Source organism: Colossoma macropomum, unplaced genomic scaffold (assembly GCF_904425465.1).
Source record: "Colossoma macropomum unplaced genomic scaffold, Colossoma_macropomum, whole genome shotgun sequence".
Classification (NCBI taxonomy): domain Eukaryota; kingdom Metazoa; phylum Chordata; class Actinopteri; order Characiformes; family Serrasalmidae; genus Colossoma; species Colossoma macropomum.
The window spans coordinates 6,002,171-6,023,563 of record NW_023494794.1 but is presented as its reverse complement, the minus strand read 5'-3'; the positions used below and the strand labels follow the sequence as shown (position 1 = coordinate 6,023,563).

Here is a 21,393-nt window from a genome sequence, read left to right as displayed (position 1 = left end):
TACAAATGTGATAAAATTACATATTGTGGTGTATAATTGTATTTTTTTATTTGCCTTTTGCCTACTATTTTTATCTTTAACATTTAACATAGTCATATGCAAAAGTTTTGGTACCCCTGGTCAAAATACATTTTGTATAAAATATAAAATGTGCCTTAACTTTTATATTAGATTTTATTTATTTTATGATTTTTTAATCAATGTGTTAAGTTCAGCAAATAAAGAGTAATTGCACAGTAAAAAGTGTTCTCTGTTGAGAACAACATAACTTGACTGGGGTGCCCAAACCTTCGCATATGACTATATTTGCATTCAATAACTGGTGTTGCTGAAAAGCTGAGTTTGTGCTGACTCAGACAATATAAAATGTTTGTGGGTAGAATGTTGTGTTTATACTTTATAGTATAAATAGGACGACATGTCCAGATGGCTGCTTGTAGGCTTAGTCCTTAAAGAGTTAATGAAGACTTAAAAAAAAAAAAAAACTAACTGAGGAAATCAGAAAGCAAGTTCAGTCCGCTTGTTCAAGTGAGGCCTAATTCATTACTCTCACGTACAGCTCTGCATAGACATTCAGTCTATAACTGGTCCCTTATGTGGACATAAGCACCACTGGACATCAGCTCCACACCATGAACATCAGCTCCACATCATGGACATCACTGGATGCACCACTCCATTATAATCATGTTATCCAGTCGCTGTCTGATTTTTAAGATTCATCATTCTACTGCGCCGCCAGCCTTGAGTAATATCAGTCCAAGAAAGTAGTTGGCTTTGCAATTCTCCAAATAAGTCACCACTTGGCACCTTTCAGATGCAGAACTTTGACTGAAGAACCATGAGTGCATTGTATTTGTAATACACTGGTTTGTTTTGGAGAGTGTTACATGTATGACTGGAGCCCAGCAACTCACTGAACTTTTGCCTGAGTCGTGTTTGCGACATCGATTTGGATGGACTCACTTGATCGAGTAATACGAACAACGTACTCTAGGCCTGAGCTGTCCAAGAATAAGTTTTCCATGAGAATAAGTCAGATTCAATATGCACTTCAATCCGACAGTTTCCGTCTTGCTGTCTTAGATGAGGTGTGTTCTCGGGACAGCTAGTGACCAGGAGGAAAAGAATTATGTAACGAGTGACACCGGAGCCTTTTTAGGATGCCGCAGTAGTTGTGCCTTGGCCTGTGTTTAGTCTGAACTGCTAGACTGCTTCTGCTTGAGATTTTCCCTTGCTTTAGTTCCTGGCAGAGCAGGAGAGGACTATGACACGAAGCAGACATGCACACACACACACACACACACTTACAGTAAGCATTCACAAGCAGCAAATGTACATAGACACACAGGCTTGTTTTTAAACAATGTCAGGACATGAGGTTATACATATTTACATTATGTATTATATGCCTAAGCACATTGAATAAAAACATTTATCTGGGCTTTTAAAAACATCACATAACTTGAGAATAAATGCAAACAAATAATAAGGCAGTAAAAAAGTAACAAGAATTTCTTGTTTTCAAAAAAGTGGCTGATATCTTGTGAGCTGGTTAGAAAAACACAGGCTTGGTGCTGGACTTCCACTGCATGGATTTGTTATTCCTTCACAAGCACTAAATGTCTGCTGCCCCATGGGGCCCGACAAATGGGCTTTGGGCTGGTTTTAGTATGATTTTTCATGCACAGCGTTGGGCTTGGGTCGGCTTGCCTCATGCTTAGGGTTGTTTTTCAAACGAGTGATTCCATTATCATATTTTTGCAAATTCCATATATTTAGTATCGTTTATTAAATGCTGTGCTTGTTGTAAGAGGGTTTTGCTGTTTATCTGTAGATTGATTTCCTTGATGCCAGTAATATGCACTGCCCAGCTGTTCTGTCATGTGTTTCCATCGTGTGCATCTCATAGACCTGGCCTGTAACTCACACTCACTTAAGGTTGGCAGGCTGAATGTTCTCCACAGTGGGGAGCTGTTAATGCTCACTTAGCTTTTGTGTGCATCATTAGAACTTAATAACATAAATAACAGTTAAGGTTATGATATGAGAACATTCTTTTCATCAGCTAGGTTGCGGAAGACAACAGGTGACAAAGCAGCAAGGATACTATGAAAGGATGGAACCTAGCATCAATGACACAATGCGAATAGAGCAAAGCATCAGAATCTGGAGCACTGTAGTAGAGTGAGGAAGAATAGCAGTCCTCTCTCTGTTGACAAAACCACAGCACGCCACTGACTGCACCTAAACTAAGGCCTTTGTGGTGAAAACAGCAAGGTTTCTTCTAAGGAGCAACAAAATATCCTCACTTGTACAAAAAACTGTCATGTTATCTTATCACCTGAGGACATCAGGTCCTCACAAAGGGCTAGAGACAAGCACGCACACACAGATGCATGCTGAATTTCAAACACATGCCAGTCTGAGCCGCTTGTCATCAAACATGAGCTCACACTCCAAGCAATAACCCACCACTCTTTTGAAAATCTTCCAACAACATTCTCTGAATGGCTGTTCTATTTATGTTTAGCAGGAAACTTGCTAGTTTGTCAGCATGCCTAATTCTTTTTATATGGAAGGATATAAGCCATAAAAAGGTTTGACAGAGCAGCCATTGGGAATTCCTTTGGGAGAAGTTCATTTTTAATGAGACAAACAGGGAAGATTAGGAGATTGTTGCTGAACTTAGACAGTGTAAGGGGGGTAACAGGCATGTATACTGTTCAGAAGTGGGTAATAACTAGTTGTATTTGTGAGGAATGCAATCTGCTTTTTAGTCAGTCACATTTTAGTCCTTAACGTTTAGTTAATAATTCCTTTTTGTTGTTAATTTCATTAAAACACTTAACAATCAGCCCTATCAAAGATTGACAACTTAGTAACTATGACTCTTGCCTTTTGGGGACCCTAAGCAGAATTTACCAGGTACCGATCTTGCTAGTTAATGCACTGTAAAATTAGAGGCCAAGAAAAACAGTGACCACCACAAATGGTCTAAATTATATAAAATGGCTATAAACTGGCTAATTGTATTTTGCTGATGCCTGTTTGGGGTTCTAATATATGAATATGCAAATAAACTTTCAGCATTCTGGATCCAGGGCTCTTACCCAGCTAACTTTAGCTTAGTTGGATCAAGCCCTATTGGCAGTGGAGACAGCGTTGAGAAAATCACATCAAACAGAACATATCCTTATCTTCAAGCTTCTCCTTTTCTCTCCTTTTCTTCTCTGTTTTTCCGTTCCAGAAGCATACATTCTTTTTTAGAAACATAATTAAACAGTTGCTTTTTTACTCTCAGTCCAACATCTTAATAGTACAGTAATAACCTAGAAGTTGCTCAGTTGAAGAAGTTGTTCGGGGGTCCCCTGGTGGCCACGGGGCTCTGAGCAGCTTCTTATGTTGCTTGTTAGGTAAAGCCATCACTGCTTATCAACTCCCAGCTTCAGGGGAGGGGGCTTAGCATTGGCCAGTCGGTGCCACCCCAAGCCCCTAGACAAGCCGCTGGCCACATCACAGTGTATCAATGCATTTTTATACCTCTTCATTCTATATTAATATGGACAGTGGCTATTTCTTTAGTACTGTTTATTGATTGTATTTTAATGTTTTTGAATTGATTATAAGGGATTAGAGTTTTAAGAATGTGGTGTTCATATCAAACTTTACTTTTGAGAATATGGTGTTCATACCAAACTTCACTCAGGTCCATTTATCCAGAGCTCCATGAGATGCCTGTTTATAAGACTGGAAGATGTTAATGCTCCACATGCGGAACATGCTTGGCTATTTTGGAGAGGAAAACTTACCCTGAAGCAGACATTCTGCAGGTTTACATACAGTGCTATAAATTACCTGACATATGGGCCACTATTAAACAAAACCTCCTAATCATTTGCCAAGCTAAAGCACCCCAAATCATTGCCAGATCACAACTGTTTAGGTTTAAATTTGTGATGTCATGCATTTGCCTTGTGCTGTGTATCACTTGTTTTATTGATTTATGTACCTAGTAGATTGTGAAGACGTCCTCTGTCAGGTTGCCTCCAGACATGTGGCTTCTATTGGAAAACCATTAATTGACCCGAGTGCTGGCTAGTGTACTTCTCTGCTATTGATTCATTTGATAAGTGCGTGTTTAATGGTGCTGTGTATATTTTGGGGCCTATTAATCACAGCATGGGTGTGCAGGGTCACGAAGGATATGAAAGAAGAGCTTTTGGATGTCACCCCCTTGACATTTATACTTAAGCATGTGTGTTCAGAGTGGATGTTCAGTTTAGCTGTTACTGAAACTCAGATTAAAATGAATTGTTACAATTTCATATAGATTGATTTTAATTCATATGACCACTCTTATATCAGGATTGCAATTCAGGTAATCACAGATTACAAGAAAGTGAAAATTATTCCATTTTATTCATGTAAAATCTCTTTGATTTAATAATGTTTTGCTATAATACATAAATGTAATTTCATAATTTAATTATATGATTTGTTATATGGTGAAATACTTTTACTTCACAGTATATTTACACTTTTGACTTTTTTCTGTTTGTTTTGATCTCAAGAAATGCCAAAAGCATAGCAGGATATTTTTCTTTCAGCACAACAATAACTTCCTGTCAAATTCAAATCATAATTAAATATGTCCTATTCTACTTATAAACTCAAACATGGAAATGATTGGAAGTTTAGTATTTGCACTAACCTCAGAATGTCTGTTCTATTAGTTATGATATGGTGATATAAAATTACACTATGCTTTTGTTTCTGCTGGCAATAATAGCAATCGCTGTTGACTGTATAGCTTAACTGGTCCATTTCAGTGGAATCACGCAGCTCATTTTGAAGCGCCAATCAGCATGGCACTAACACATAGTCATATGCCGATAAGGAGAAAGCAGGCTACAAATAGCTAACATTTAACTTGACACACACAGAAGTGCTGTGAGTTTGTGGTTGGACAGTGACTTTATTTTAAAGCGATGCTGACAACTCAGAGTTGTGTCACCTCATGGATCTAGTAACTCATTAACCGTTCACTCATGTATAGCAGGCTGAAGACACTCTGTCCATGTTTTTAGGTTGCTTTTGTTTTCTCTTACTTGATCTGAATATTTATGTAGCTTGCACCCACATAGTGATAAGGAAAGCTCCATCCCTGAGGCTAAACCTGTTCCCACAAAACAGTGTCACCTTGTGGATCTAGTAACTCATTCACCCATTCACTCGTGTTTAACAGGCTGAAGATTCTCCTCAAGGGGGTGCTATTAGCACTCAAATAGCTTTTTGTGCATCTTAAGAACAATGATTCTCATCAATGACATTGTGTCCATGTTTTTAAGTTGCTTTGGTTTTCTCTTACTTGATCTGAATATGAAGTTGCCTGCATTTTAAGTAGCAACCATTCCAAATGCAAGCATCGTCATAGAGCAGGGTGTAGTGTCTGGAAGTGAATTTTCCATTGCATAAGCCTGTGTGCCAACATTGCTTCAGTGGAACATTATGACCTCTTCACTATGAGGCACCATAAGAAAACAAGTCTTCCTCAAGTCCACCTTATTCTGGCCATTTGTATCTCCATGAGATCTGGTTGACATCATGATGATGATGACAATTGAAAGCTGTCCATCTGTAAAAAATAAAATTCCAGCCTTCTGAGTGGTGAAACCATCTAAGAGTTGGCCCAATTGTTGGGAGACCGTGATGTTGATTCCAGGCGACACCATGACCATCCATGGCCAGGAGTCAAAGAGAGCATAATTGAGCTGTCCAATGATGTTGCATAAGAAGCCGTTCAAAAAGATGCAAGAATGCTTCACGTGTTTCGGAGAAAGCTTGTGCTAGACCCCACCCTCCCAGCTCAGTAGCATTGCGTGATAGTGTGAGACGCAAGTAGTGGGTGGAATTGTCCATGACTGAATTGGGGAGAAAAGTGAATCAAAAATAAAAAAAAAAGGAAAATTCCAGCGCATTTCTGTCTTTTCATATTTCCTGTGTTTACTTTGTGAAGTAAAAACTGAATCCTTGGACTGACTTCAAATGTACATCTGCCCTGGAAAGATTCTTTTGTTCTTTTTCTGAAATGTCATTGTTAGAAATCAAAATCAAAATTCTATATTATTTTGCGGTACAAAATACAGCCTAACCAAACAGTGGTATGAATCATTCAAGCATAGCTTTCCAGTGCACTCAGTCAGGACTCAATTTCCATGCCTGTTTTCTTTTAGAACCAGCTCCGCTTGACTGGTTTCCTTCAAAACTTCATCACCTCAGCTCAGCTCAGCTCTGCAGTCCAACATACCAGAGCGGAAAGCTGTGTACTGTTAGCTAAAGCTAAAGAGGCTCATTTGTTTATTGAAAAATACTGACAGCACTTTTCTTGCGTTCCATCTTGCTGTCAGTCTTGCTCTCCTGTTTTCCGTCTCCCGTTCTCACAGCTTTCATTTTCCTAGTCGGGATTTGTTTCTACATCCTGCAAAGAGAGACGGGACGGATTTATGAAGCATTTGCACTTCACGCAGTGGCTCATAACTGTCAAATAGTTTACATAACTCATTGTAAAGACATCAATAAATAGCCGTCTATTCAAAAATAGCAATTCTTTATATTAAAGACGTATATTTAAGTGTTATGTCATCTGCCACATTTAAGCGTTTAGCAGTTACATAATGTCTATTAGAGTTGAATACATTGGACAGCACTTCAAGTAATCCACATTTGAAGTCTCTTACAATAGTTTATGAGACATCTGTTAGCTCTTATTTCATAATGAAATAATCATAAACTAATCAGGCATTTAGAGTTATTCATCATTCAGGAGCATATTCACATAAATTTATAACAGACATACCCACCTGAGAGTCATCTGAGCATGTGCTTCAGTGGAAGGAATAAGACTTAAAAAAAAAAAATGACCTTTTTGTAAGACCTTAACATGGTCAATTTCACAAATTTGGTTCAGTTTGAATAGTCACCGAAATAGCGCATACTTATTCATTTAAATCGTCACAGCTTTCTTTGTTTTAATGTGTTTACATATGAGCTTACAGCATTAAAAAATTAGTGATGTTGACAATTTATCATGTTAACCCCTTAAATGGCCAGGACCTGTTGGCAGGCCCAAACTTTTACTACACACTTCTATAACCCAAGAATAACTCAGTTAGTTTGAATTGTAGTCCATGTAGTAACTGAATAATAAGCCTTGATATGTCCTAAGCCAGGGAGTTTAAAGGGTCAATGTGTTATTAATGCCTTAACTTTGACAGCCTTAATCACCACATATTGCAATTGCAGTATAACTGACAATGTGTTAAAAACACATCAGTGAATCCTTCATGTGATGTAGTTAAAGATTAACTTGAATTATTTTTTGCAAAAAACTTCACTTTTGTTGTTTCATGTGAATGCCTTGGCTCATCCACAAACTCACCTGTAGCATCTGAGATTTGATCAAAATAATTCAGCACGCAGTTTAGTGTGCAAACGTTTAGTGATTGGTTGGAGTTTCATTTGCATATCTTTTGCGAAGAACAAAATCGACAGCGATTAACACATTGCATAGCCCTTCATAATTGACCTTCTTCTAAACTAGCAGACAGCACTTCAACCCTGGGCCCATATTCTTAACGCATCTCAGAGTAGGAGTCCTGATAAAATTCCCCTCTGATTTCTCATGACATGACTGAGATCTTTGTCCAACACTCTTGTTCTGAAAGGTTTTATAACCCGGCTCTTTGTTTTATTGGATCTGATTACTTGCTGAGAGATTTCAACATGATTTGGCTGCAGTGTGAATACATTAGAACTCCTGCTTTAGATCTTCACATGAGTACTCATTGTCTCATTGAGCCCTTTGTGGATTTTAATAGTATATCTGAAATCAAAGTGAAGATCAATGTAGCATTAAGTTTCTTTTTTTTTGCCTAAGCTATAAGAATGAAGATAAATAGAGGAACTGATTAAAGCCATTGCTGGCAGGTTGCATACATGTGGTTCTTGTTACACTTGTCCATATCAGTCTCGGTGCAGTATGTCCACACTCTTCTTAAAAATTGCCAAAAAGGGTTCTTTGGAGTGATGCCAAAAAGAACTTTTGGCTTAATGGCTGCATCTTTAAAGCATCTTTTTGTAAATCAGATGCGAGTGCGAAGAACCCTGTTAAAGTTTTAAAAACTAAAAGTTTTTTCTAGAACCATGTGGAACCATTTATAAACCACAATTTTCCCCAGGGACCCTAAGATCTGAAACCATATTTTCTTTCTAATTAGTCTAATCTTACAATCTTGCACACAATATAGTTCAAAGTTTGCCCTATGCATAACATTGTAGCATCCAATTAATGAGCCTTTGCAATGAAAAATAGTATATTTTACATTTTTTGTAACAATCATGTAAGTGTGGTATGGCATTGGTTGACGCCTGTATAAAATAAAGTGGTCACTAAAATGTATATGTAAGCATAGTTTGGCTTTTTAATGTAAAAGGGTGTACAAAATAGAAAACAAAATATATGATTTTTCCATGGAGGGGCTCATATGAGCAGTGTAATTCAACTAAAATTCTCTCCTTTCAGTTTAATCTGGGCATTTACTAATTTCCTCCCCACTTTGCTTGTGTTCAGTTCTTTAGTTACTTAGCAGACTACGAGTGTTGGACAGAAGGATATCAATCAAGTGTGCTCCAGAGAATTTTAGGCCACACCTAGGCAGCTAGGCAGCTCTAAAAAGTGATCAGCGAAGTTTAAGCAGTGTTTTATCATATTTCTTTTATTTTCGTGAATGCTTCCTCAGGTCTGCTGGAGGCAAAGCACAAAATAGGAAACTTTTGGTGCTTCTGGCAATTGGTTGCCTCAGGTTGCCCATATGGTAGATCCAGCCATTCCAATGATCATGTAATATAAGTACAACCCAGTTTTTTGTACGTTGTTGCCATGTGCACAAATCAATCGTTCTTAAGAAGAAATTTCTTCTTAAAATAACTTGCACAGTTTTCGCGAAGATTCTAACGTTCACCAATGTTTTCTTATTTGAGATTTGTTCTTAGGTAAGAACACAATCTACTCTCACTCAACAGCACAAAGGTGTAAACAATTCTGCTCTTGAAGAACACGTCATGAATCTGATGAGGGCCTTTTCTTAGGACGTTTCTTAAGAACAAGCTTAAAACAAAATTTAGGAAGATATTGATGAATGAGGCCCATTGTACTTTCCTGTTTTTATTCTTATTATTGGTTTTATAGACGATACTGATCAGGTCATTTTTTCAGGTCGTCAGATCTACTTAAAAAAAATTACTTCATGTGGTAACAACATAACAGTGTACCTTTATGCATGTAAATTTGAGCAGAATGGTTTAACAACCTGAAAGCATCACCAGCATCACTTACTGAAACTGCATTATTGTACTAAATACAAAGATAATTTTGTAATGAAGAACATTTATTGTTTTGATTTAAAATTACAAACCTATTCAAGGTTTGTGTTACGAAAGTACATCTGCTCTTTATGGAACTCATATAGTTTTTCATGTTTCATAATGCTATTTTGTCTCATTTCCTTCTCGTCCTACAGGTATTTACTTGTTGGACATGATCTACATTGACTCCGCCTATCCTGCATCTGACAGCATCATTGAGACTGAGCAGAGAAGAAATCAAATGAACAATCTTCTGAGAGTGATCTCTGACCTGCAGATGTCCTGCAATTACGGTCAGTTAAACCGCCAACAAGATCATGATGTCCTTTTATTATAACCATTCTCGCTTAGTTCCTCCTAGACAGGAATGAGACTAAACATATGTACTTACTTGATTAAGAATGATGTGCAAATCTATTATTGTTGAATGTTATTCTACAGGTATTATTATCTAAATCCTATGATTATACAGCTTTATTGATGGGGTTTTCAGCTATGTGGATTTTATTTTATTTATTTTTTTTTATTTTTGCATTTGAGCATTCGAGTCCAAAACACAAATAAAACCCTGCTCCTCTGAGTCATGCAGTGATGCAATCATTTTTTAAAAAGTTCACTTATGTTTCGTCCCCTGGTCAGATTTTTTAACAGCAGAAGTGAAGAAACAGTGAGATGACCTTTGTTTCCGAGTATAATAAATCCTTGTATGGCTTTGCTGCCAGTGCTGCTCTATGTTTAAATGAAGTTAATCCATCGCATTCGGACACTGTGCAGTGCCAGGAGATTTGTAAGAGTATATGAGACCCAGCAGGGCTTCAGGACGCCAGAGAAAGCTTAACATGTGCAAAGACAACACGTGTATGATACTGTGCTTCAGTGGAAACGTGTTCTTTTTGTATATTTGGACTGGTAATCATAGGAGAAATACTGTATGCCCAGTACACTGGACAAAAAAGTGATTTGCATTGAATTTCTTATTTGATTTATATTTGTATAGACATACTCTTGTATGCATATGCAAAAGTTTGCACGCCTCTGGTCAGATTACCTGTTTTGTTGATTTTCTAAGTGAAAATAAGTAACACATCCTCTACAGAGAACACACTTCTGCATATTTTAATGCAGAATTAATGTTTATTTGCTTAATTTAACATACTGGAAAAAATATCATTTAAAATGTGGCCTGTGCAAAAGTTATAGCACATTTTGCATTTTATATTTTATGTTATTTTTATTTCCAATATGCTAAACTCAATAAAAATAAATAGTAGAAATATGCCAAGAAAACACTAAAAATATGAGAAAACTAAAACCGTATCAGGAAATGATTTCGGTTATTTTTTAACAATGCATTTTTTCATTATGAAATCATTTTAATAAATATTAAATTATTAAATCAATTAGTATTGAAATTATTGAATAATTTGATGACAAGGCAACATTTTACGTTTTAAAAAAAAGGGTGCAGCAGTGCACATATTTTCGATTTTGAAATCAAGATTTGATTTGATTTTTTATGTTTTATGTGATATGGAAAAAAAGAATCAACTTAAGCTCAGTCATTTGAAAGTGGATGTATACATAGTATAAGCCCCTCCCCCTCTTTTCTCATTTTACTCTGATAGACTGGCCTTATTCAAATTATAGACAAATAAGCAAATAAGCTATTAGTTCAACATAATCAGTCAAAATCTGAAAAAAAAACGAGACATTATTTCAACATAACAGTCAAAATCCTGGGACAATATGATATTATTTCAACTTAATTAGTGGAAATCATGAGAAAATAAACCTATTTTTCCATGATCAAAATTTTGAGAAGGCATTGTTTTGAGATATAAAGACATGCTGCTGTCAGAAACAGAGAGGGGAAAAACCAGGTGATATTTTCTCCTCTTGCTGGCAGGAATGGGCTCAAAGATCATTAAACTCCTCTGCGTTGTGGCTTGTTCCTGCTGTAACATCTCAGCAAAATGACATTTTCACTGATCTTTTTAGGTGACAATTTTCTTTTCCAGGAGGCTGAAAAAACTGCATAAAAAATATAAACTTACAAGTAAACGTAAACTTGTGCTCACATATTATTTCCACTGGAAGTCAAATTTTTTGTTTGAATAAAAAAGGCCCACATTTTTATTGTCCTACCTTAAGTTTATGACTTTAAACGTGAAAATATGTTTTTCTTTAGTCTTTATATGTTTTTAATTAATAGCTGCTGGTGTTGACCCAAGCCTCTTTTACAGTTTGTGATAATCGTCATGATAGCGCTGTCGCAGACAAAACAACGCAGATCATAAAAAAATTGTTTGATCATGAGTTAAAATCAGTCGGCGGTAAAGATGGCTGTGTCAGAGATTTTGGTCCAACGTCCTGCAGTGTGACCGCTGCTACGACACAGGTCTAAAAACTACCAGTAAAGAGCAGCATGACATTATGTGTGTGTGCGCATGAGAGGGAGAAAGAGATGATAAATTAAGCTAAAAACTTCGCTGGTCTGGCTCAGGCCTCAGTTCACTTATAGAACAAATAGCAGAACTAGCTACCGCATAGTGGACAGAAAAAATAGTCTGCTGCTTATTCATGTGGCCCTGTTTTCGCCCCTCTTTAGCTTTTGGAGCACCAATTACCCAGTGTACCCCCCAACCCCCTGTATTTGGCACTTTTGACTCCATGTAAAGCTAACCCCATCCAGTTAGTTCTTTAGAAAGCTAATGTTAGCTGATGTTACAGATTGTAGCTGTTGAGTACAGAATGTCAAAATTTTCTTGAATCGTAAATCTTTCATCAGAAAATCTTTATCATATAATCTGACATGAACCATAACTGAATTTCGCACAGTTTGACATGAACTTTGGTCACAATTTTATTTGCAGCATCTTGTGCAGTGTGACATGCAGTAAACATATCAGACCACTGTAATGGCGCAGTGTAAAGCGAGTTTTAAAGATCTCTTTTTTTTGATGTGCAAAACTACATACATTACATACATTACATACATTACGTATACCCTCCTTTAAGTTTACAATCATCAGGAGGTGGACTGAAGTCTGTTAGCAATGCACCACCGAACAAGCCATACTCTTCTGCCCTTTCTCTTACTGTATGTGCTAATTCTTAGGTTGCTGGCTATTGAACGCCAGGATCAATACACATTCACAACACAATTCATTATCATTTTCTGCTCTCTACAATCAGTATCAAACCTTTTTTGGTAGCCGCAGTACTTTGAGAAAGTTGCCCAAAAAAATGTAACCCCTCTGTCTTTGTAATTTCCACCCACAACACTTCCAAACTAGAACAATTTGGCAGGAAAACCATGACTCTGGAAACCCTGCGTGTCTGGGAAAGAAGACAGTTTTCTGTTTTCTGTTTCCTGCAAGATTAAAATTTCTACTGTTTTCCAAGTGTTAAATACTGTTTGAATGTTCTGTGCAGTTTCACTACCATGACTTTTCTCAAGTTTTGCACTGGAACAAGGAACAGCATCTAACTTCCAATAAATCCAACATTGGCTTCTGAAACCAAAACCTATGCACTTGTGAATGTTTACACAGTTTATTATTCATGAAAAAATGTGAATAAAGTGAAACTTTGTTTTAATGTAATACTTATATATTCCTGCACAACAGATGTTTACATTTGAATCTAGTAAATTCACTGCATCACTTTTTTCAGTGTGTGAGAGTGAGGAGCTCTCTTCCCTGCCTCACTATATATTGTCCTTTGTTTTTTCTGCCTCTTTGTCTTGGACTCTCTCAATCTTCTCCACAGATCACCTCGTGACCCTCCCCCATGTGCAAAAGTACTTGATGTCTGTGCGCTACATTGAGGAGCTTCAGAAGTTTGTGGAAGACGACAACTTCAAGTAAGTGGGAGTTTACTCCTTCGATCCTATAGTTCCACAGCCCCTGCGGCGTCGGGGGATCTCAAAGCAAAAATGTGGGAGGGGTTCGGTCACCATGCCGACCCACATGATTGCTTTTTCAGAAAGCGTAGCCCAAAGTGAGGTTGACCTCCAGGCTGGGCACGTGATTTAGGACTCGGAAACAAAGGAATTATTATGTCTCTTTATGTCCTTTTGGACAGTACAGCGGACACACTTAGAGGTCAGGCGCTGGAAATTCTCGGGTCATATCTCGGCCAAACCAGCCCATGAGGGGCTTTTATGACCGTGGTTTTTATGGCCAGACCGGTCCATGATTGGATTTTTAGGTGGCCAGCGTGCTAAGACACATTCATGTGATGTGACCATAACCAACTGAAGACGTTTTAATTATACCTGTAAATATTAGCTGAGACTATTGTAATAAATTTTTATTAAAAACTCTGTGTTGCCTTTAAGGGTGGGCAAGATAAAGCTCTGGCACTTCAACACAGCAGAGTGTAAAGTAAATGAATGCTGCACAGTGTGAGTTTAGAATAAGAAATAAATCTTACGGTCCTAGACCGTTAGTTTGTCAGACGTGAAAAATTTGTCTGCATTTTTTGGTGACCCGTGTGACCTGAAACTTCACACAAAATATTTAAACCACTAATTAGATTGCGCAAACCAAAATTTTAACATTTAGTTAACAAAAAGTAAGTGTTGCACACAATCATAGCTTGATTTGAGGGGAAAAAAGTGTTTCAGCATTGCACCTGAAACCTTCATCAAGTAGTGTTTTAGACTCACCTTTAAAATGAAAAGAAATGTTGTGTTTGACAGATCAGGAGATTTTAAAATAAAAGATCTTAGGAAGCGTTTTGATTGTATGTATGCCTTTTGTTGATCAGGTTTTGTCATGCCACACTCAGAGGTGTAACAGGACCTTCTTTGGTCTATCAACAATCAATTCCAACCTGAAAATGTAGTAGTTTTGGTAAAATATGCTTAGAGAAAAAACAGTTCTTGAGTAATCTAGGAGGGTACGTTAAGGCCCAATCCCATTTCACCCATTGCCCCTACCACTTAGCCCCTAGCCCTCCATTTTACACATTCACGCCTAGGGGTAGAGTGTCCCCATTTTTGCTGAGATGGAGGGGTAGGGTGAACTGTTAGGGCTACATGGCCCTCCAAACAGGTTTTTCATAGGCACACTCCAAACTGAGTGTTATGAGAAATAAAAAAAGAAAAACTGGCAAAATGGCAGCACAAGCAACCAAAGAAACCCACAAATGTAAGAATTTTCTCTGTTAAAAAATCACGATAACCATTGTATTGTCTTAGGTTGATGTCGTTTCAGTGTATTATGGCCCTTTTCTCTTAATAACATTCATAAAAAATCGCTAATAGTATGCTAATGTCTCGGTAGCTAGCTAGCTAAATTTCCTGTTCCACTTTAAATAGTCCAGCAGTATTAAAGCCTGAAGCACCAGAATGTAGCTGCTGCTCCATTTATGGTGGAACAGGAAATTTTGAACAAGAAGCTGGCGAATAGCTGACTTCAGCTTCATATAACTGAAGAATTAGCGGTGGGCGATAATAAATAATTAGCTCTTTGAAAGCATATGAATGCCTAAATGTAACTGAAGCCCAGCAGCGAGGTTGCTGAATTTTACCCCCTCTGCCATCACTGCAGACTGGGGTAGGGGTAAAAATAAGAAACAGCCTAACACTAGTTGGTCAGTTGATTCTACTGGGTCATGGTCAATTAATGCAACTGGGTTTTGTTAGTGACAGGTTTACTGCTTTTGCGTATACATTACTAAATGTTTTAAAATTTCAATTTTTTAGATGAACTACTCAGAACTACATAAAAGCTAATGAAGTCTTACTTTAGATATGTTATATTTCTAAATATTTTTTATTAAAAAGTTATTGAACTCTCTGTGTGTGTTAACACTACAAAGAAGTACAATGAGCACAATGTGTTTCTGAGCACCCCTACTTGACTTGCCTCACTCCCTGCATCTACATACATTGTAGACTGGGGTTTAATACCCCACCTAGTCAAGCACCCCATACTATACCATTAAGAGTCCCTGGGCAAAAGTCCTAACACAACCTTCACCTTCACTGTTGTTTCCTAATAGTTAATTACCTGGACGTGTATCCTGTTAATTATTAGTTAGCAGACCATAGAAACAATGATACATATAGAAGCTAAAGCCTTGGATATACGACACAGCTTAACAGATAATAAAAGACCTAACACATAATAAAAAGACTGGTTATCTCTCACTATATGACTGGTTCCTGTAGATTTTTTTTGGCCGACTGAAATATAGTTCACAATTTGAAATATAGTTTTACAATTTTTAAGTTGTTGCTGAACCGAACTCACCAAACTTGTTACTAAGAGATGCAAATAAACAAATGTGGAGAAGTTTGCTGCTGCTGTTGTTTTCACTGCTGTTTGTGCTGACACAGTAAAGAAGCAACAGGTAAACATATTTAAGTGTGGGCAATGGATATAAAGATGTGATCAGTGTGGTAGATTATAGCTAGATTATACTCAGAGCCTGGTCAAAAAATCAGACATATTTGATATTCTCCGACTGGTCTGAAACACAATTGGGAGGCCAAAAATCGGAGTCTGTGCCCTTCGCCCATAACTCAATTACTTTCACAACTGTTGACTCCAATGCCCCAAAATCTGCAGACTAGAGCCAACAGACTGAGCCAGACTGAGAATCAGGGCTAAAATCTGGGTAAAAGGTATGTAGTGTAACCTCGACTTAAGATGATAACGTTAAGTAACTTAAGTAGCCAACAGGCAAAAACTTACTGTGCCATCTTTGATTTAACATCAACATGAATTGCAAATCAGAACACATTTTTCTTCATTATCATGACGTATTTCCAAGAGAAACAGGACACTCAGGTGGGAAACAATTGTGGGCAGGACATGATTTATTATTATTTATTCTTTGGTTTGATTATATTGTAAAGAGTGGGCTTGTGAGACAATGAGTCAGACTGTGACGGTCTGCAGAGTACAGCTGTTTCACAGAAAATCCAAACATAAAAAATAAAAATAAGCCCAATTTGTCCCAAATGAAGTACTACAACATTTTGATCTACATTTTCTGTAGTATCATAATCATAAAACGTGATTCATTATTTGTTGAAATCTTGATTTCAATATGCATTTTTTAAACTGTTGGCACTATGCATTCCGGTAGTGTTTACTGGCTGACTCTTGTAGACAAGGTGAAGTCCCAGTAAGCAGACGTTTTAGCATCCGCATCGCTTTTGCTTTATTTACACATTAATCACACTTGCAAGAGAAAAAAGAAGTCAGAAAATAAACCCATGTGTGACGGTAACTAACTAACATGTATGGGCAGGAGATGGAGTGTGTGTGTCTGTGTGTGTGTGTGTGTGTGTGTGTGTGTGTGTGTGTGTGTGTGTGTCTGTGTGTGTGTGTGTGTGTTTGTGTGTCTGTATGTGTGTGTGTGTGTGTGTGTGTGTCTGTGTGTGTGTTTGTGTGTCTGTATGTGTGTGTGTTTGTGTGTCTGTGTGTGTGTGTCCACGTCACCCTCATCATCAGCTGACCCACCTCATAGTGCGGCAGAAAACTTAAAAAAACAGTGCAAATAGTGCACAGATATTCAAACTACCTCACTCGTGTTAACATGATCACAGATTGCCAGCGTAAACAAACTCAAATAACTCATAAGTGATTATTTTACAAACCGTCCAAAACTGAAAGAGAGAGAGTAAAGTGACAAAAACAATTGTCTGCCGAAATATATGTACGTGCAGCCATGAATGGAGGCGATGACAGGAGTTCTTGCTCAGTGATTGATCAGGGTGATGACAGGTGGAGGGAAAATGCTAAAATAATATTGGTTAGAATAAATTTTTCCCTGACGCTGGAACACAGTGACACAAGCAAATGTCAGATATTTTTTGTTTTTTAAAGTAAAAATAAGTTAACAAATCCTCTACAGAGAACACACTTCTGCTTATTTTAATGCACAATTACTGTTTGTTTGCTGAATTTAACACAAAAATTGAAACATAAAATGTGGCACATGCAAAAGTCATGGCACATTTAATATGACTTGTTTTAATTTTTATTCAAATATGTTAAACATAACAAATTAATGAAATTTGACCAAGGATGTTCTAAATTTAGCATAAAACTGTATATAATTAGCATAGATATTTGACAAAAACCCTTTAGCTATTTGTGGTTTTTTTTGTGGCGTCACTGAAATAACACTTAATAATGAAGTTAAAAGAATATACTCAAACATATACTATATGGCCAAAAGTATGTGGACACCTGGCCATCACAACTGTATGATCTTGTTGGACATCCCATTTCGAAACCTCGGGCATTGTTATGGATTTGGCCGCCCCTTTGTGGCTATAACAACCTTCGCTCTTCTGGGAAGGCTTTCCACAAGATAGTGAGCGTGTCTGTGGAAATTTGGGTCCATGCTGTGTCAGTCCAAAAACAGCCCCAGATCATTATTCCTCCTCCACCAAACTTTACTGTTGGCAGTGCATTCTGGTAGCCTTCTCGTGGTATCTGCCAAACCCAGATTCATCTATCAGACTGCCAGATAGTGAAGTGTGATTCATCACTCGAGACAACACATTTCCACTGGTCCAGAGTCCAGTGCTGACATGGTTTACCACTCCAGCTGTCTCTTGGCATTGCACTTTGTGATCTTAGGCTTGTGTGAGCTGCTTAGCTCTGGAACCAATTTGGAAATATGTAGCCCTGCTCTGTGACTTTGCAAGACTTGTTGTTTTGTGGCTGAGCTGTTGTTGCTCCTAGATGCTTCCATTCCACAATAAAGGGCTTACAGTTGACCAGGGCAGATCTAGCATGGCAGAAATTTCAAGAACGTACTTACAGCATTTAAAGTCACTGAGCTCTTCATTATGGCCTATTCTTCTAGAGCTTGTTTGGAGATTGCATGGCTATGTGCTTGATTTTATACACCTCAATAATTAGGAGGGGTGTCTACATACTTCTGGCCATGTAATATGTAGGTGGCCATATATTTTAACAGCTTCAGTTCACTGGGAAATTCATTTTCTGTTCCCTCATTCCGGTTATTATAAATCTTTCACAAACTCCTCTTCACCTCTGCTTCGCCTCACTCCCAGCTGTGCATGTATAATGAATCAAAGGCATGATTTAAGAACTACTCATTAGGTTGAGCTTGGCTGTTTATGTTGCAAGGCAAGTGACTGTCAGAGAGGTGATATCATCTCTTTCAAGGCTTGTTAATATTAGCTCACAGGAATGAAATCACAGTTTAGAAGATTTGATGTTCTCCTGGCCTGCTCTCAAACAGAACATGTGAGTTTTCATCCTACTGAAAGCACACATTACGTGTCGTTTGCAGATTTTAATACAATTGCCTTGTTATACTCTTACAACACCCATGGTACCTATTTGAACAGCAAAATTATGCTTGTCCTAGTGTTTTCTTTTTGCTTTCAACTGTAGGAACTGCACCATGAATGTGTTGCCACAGAAGATTTAGATTTTGGAACTGATGTTTAAACAAAAGGCTTCCCATCTAAACATCATTATTTTTCACAATTCTTCTGCTTCGGTCCTCAGAAACAGTTTAGAACCACCCGGAGAGGGTGTTTTTACTTCTTCAAGTCAACCTCAAATCAATACAGATACAACTCTATTTTAACATTGTTCACATCTCTTGTCACATTAAGCATGATTTATCATCATGTAAAAGACATAATTCTTGTTGTACAGTAATTTTTGATCATTATGCAATGTCGTTTACTTGTATCTAAAAAGTAGGTAACACTTCAGTAGAGAGGAATATTATAATGACTTTGTAATGCCTTAACATGGCAGTAGTTGGCAATTAATAAACTTCTTATTAATGTATTATTAAGCATAACTCAGGTTAATTAATCTTGTAGTATTAAAGTCTCAACTACAAAATGACTTATCAACTACGATAAGTCAATAACAATATGATATGATAAGGCTTATAAGTGCTCTGGGCAATGCTTATTTCATCCTGCTTACTCCATGATAATGTAGGAATAAGCAGCCAGTTAATTACCAGCTACTGTGTTTTTAAGGCTTAATAAGCACCAGCAGGCAGGGAAAATAATATTAAACAATAATGTCATGTTTCACCTCCTTCTTTCCCACTACCTTACTTATCATCTAATGAAAATGCTCAGCTAGCTCAAAGACCCTCCCTGATACCACATTTCACTCTGAAATATGTCACGATACAAAAAGAAAATGTTATGGTTCCTGATTTGACTTTCAACACTATACCAAACATTTCGACATAACCAATGTCTCTAATAGAATTTTAGACCTCTAATATCTTATGACAATTTAAAATATGTTACACTACTGATTTATCTAATATTTACTTAACACATGAGTACTAAGAAACATTTTTACAAGAAGCTGTGCAGAGGCTTCTAGCTCAGCCTCCCTGACGTGTGCAATTTTAAAGAGAAGTGGTCATTAGGATAACTTAGACCTCACTGAAATGCAGTCAGAAGAAATGGCTAAAACTTAGAGAAGTAGATTTATTCACTTCAGCTGTCGATTTTTGAGTACAAGGTGTTTGAGTTTGAGTCTAACTTGCATACCTAATATCTAACTATTTATATATATATATATATATATATATATATATATATATATATATTATATATATATATATATATATATGTGTGTGTTGGCCTCCTGCCCTTTAGCACTGTTCTAGACTAGATGGGTGGATTTTGATCTTAATAATGATCAAAATCTGTACATTTTACAGTCATATAATTTCTTAGTAATACTTCCTTTTACTGTAATTCAGCAGTTTCACTAGTTCAGCTAGTTATTCTGACATACAGTATTTTACCATAATAATAACAGTAACAGACATTAAAATAAACACAAGTGTCTATGAAATAAAGGTGATGACGTTTTGTGAATTTACATCCTATTTCTGTACATGATTAGTTTACATGAATGTACATTTTTTCAAAAAAAAAGATATTGACCATTAATGTTGCAGTATTTTGATGGTGAAAGTACTTTTTTACAGTGTAAAAAACAAAAACAGAAGGAAAAACAAATATCTAAATACTGTAGTTTTGTAACAAAGTCCTCCAACCAACCTCCACCATACTAAAAATAAATAAATAAATAAAAATATCAGATCTGTATCGGCTGATATTCGAGGTTTCTGTATCAGTATCAGAGCAAAAAAGTGGTATCGATCCATCTCTAGCAACAAACAAAGGGGCGACAGTCAGTAGCTATACCTCTACAAGGTAGAAGTAGCTGGCAGCTCAGTGTAAAATCACACCATTATCTATGGCTGGTCTTTTGAAGCTGAGCTCCACATATTACAGAGAAAAAGAAAGTAGGTGGATTTGGAATCTAGAGAATGGTTGTCACTGTTCCCCATGTGTCTTCAGTGGTGATAATCTGTCCAAGAGCTTTACCACACCATAACTTTTCAACCTGGGTTCATGTAGCCACAAAGAGAAAATGTGAAGGGTGGGCTACTGAAGTGTGTCCAGAAGTTTACATCATAGCACCGCTGACCGTGCTCTGCCCCAACAAGCCTTGGCCTCAGGGATCCACTGTGGGTTTCTCAATTTTTGCACTTGTGGCAGAACTCTGGCTGAGTTGAAATCCAGAAAGATGTGGGCTTGCTTCGTGGTTCTGTCTTAGGTCTTTCTTGGAAGTCCTGTCCTGTGTCTGCAATTCATTGAGGTGTTTGAGTGGTTTCCTTCAATAGGTATTCCACAAAGAATTCCTAATTAAAAACTCGGATTCCTGACTGCTAAAACAGTTTAGAGTTTAAAGGACATGTAGTAACATTTTCCACTGGCTGTACAAATTAAATTAGATGTACATTAGAGGTCAAATGAATTAGTGGCTTTTTTGCAACAACTCAAATGTTTTACAGACCTCATATTTTTTTACTATGTACAGCTTTTACTTTTTTCTTAAAATCCACAATATCCATTAACTGCTCATTCACCACTTGATTTTTTGTCCAGGCTGCCTGCTTTTCATGTAT

At 37.2% G+C, this 21,393-nt stretch overlaps 1 protein-coding gene across 2 annotated transcripts in view; it reads left to right on the top strand.

Moving 5' to 3' along the window:
- LOC118814384 (ras-specific guanine nucleotide-releasing factor RalGPS1) overlaps positions 1 to 21,393 on the top strand; it is a 218,351-nt gene that overhangs the window by 171,814 nt on the left and 25,144 nt on the right. For both annotated transcript variants that reach the window (XM_036579967.1, XM_036579966.1), the window contains exons 9-10: positions 9,582 to 9,719; positions 13,198 to 13,291. In XM_036579967.1, coding sequence (XP_036435860.1) covers positions 9,582 to 9,719; positions 13,198 to 13,291 — 232 coding nt within the window. The remainder of the gene's footprint in view (positions 1 to 9,581; positions 9,720 to 13,197; positions 13,292 to 21,393) is intronic.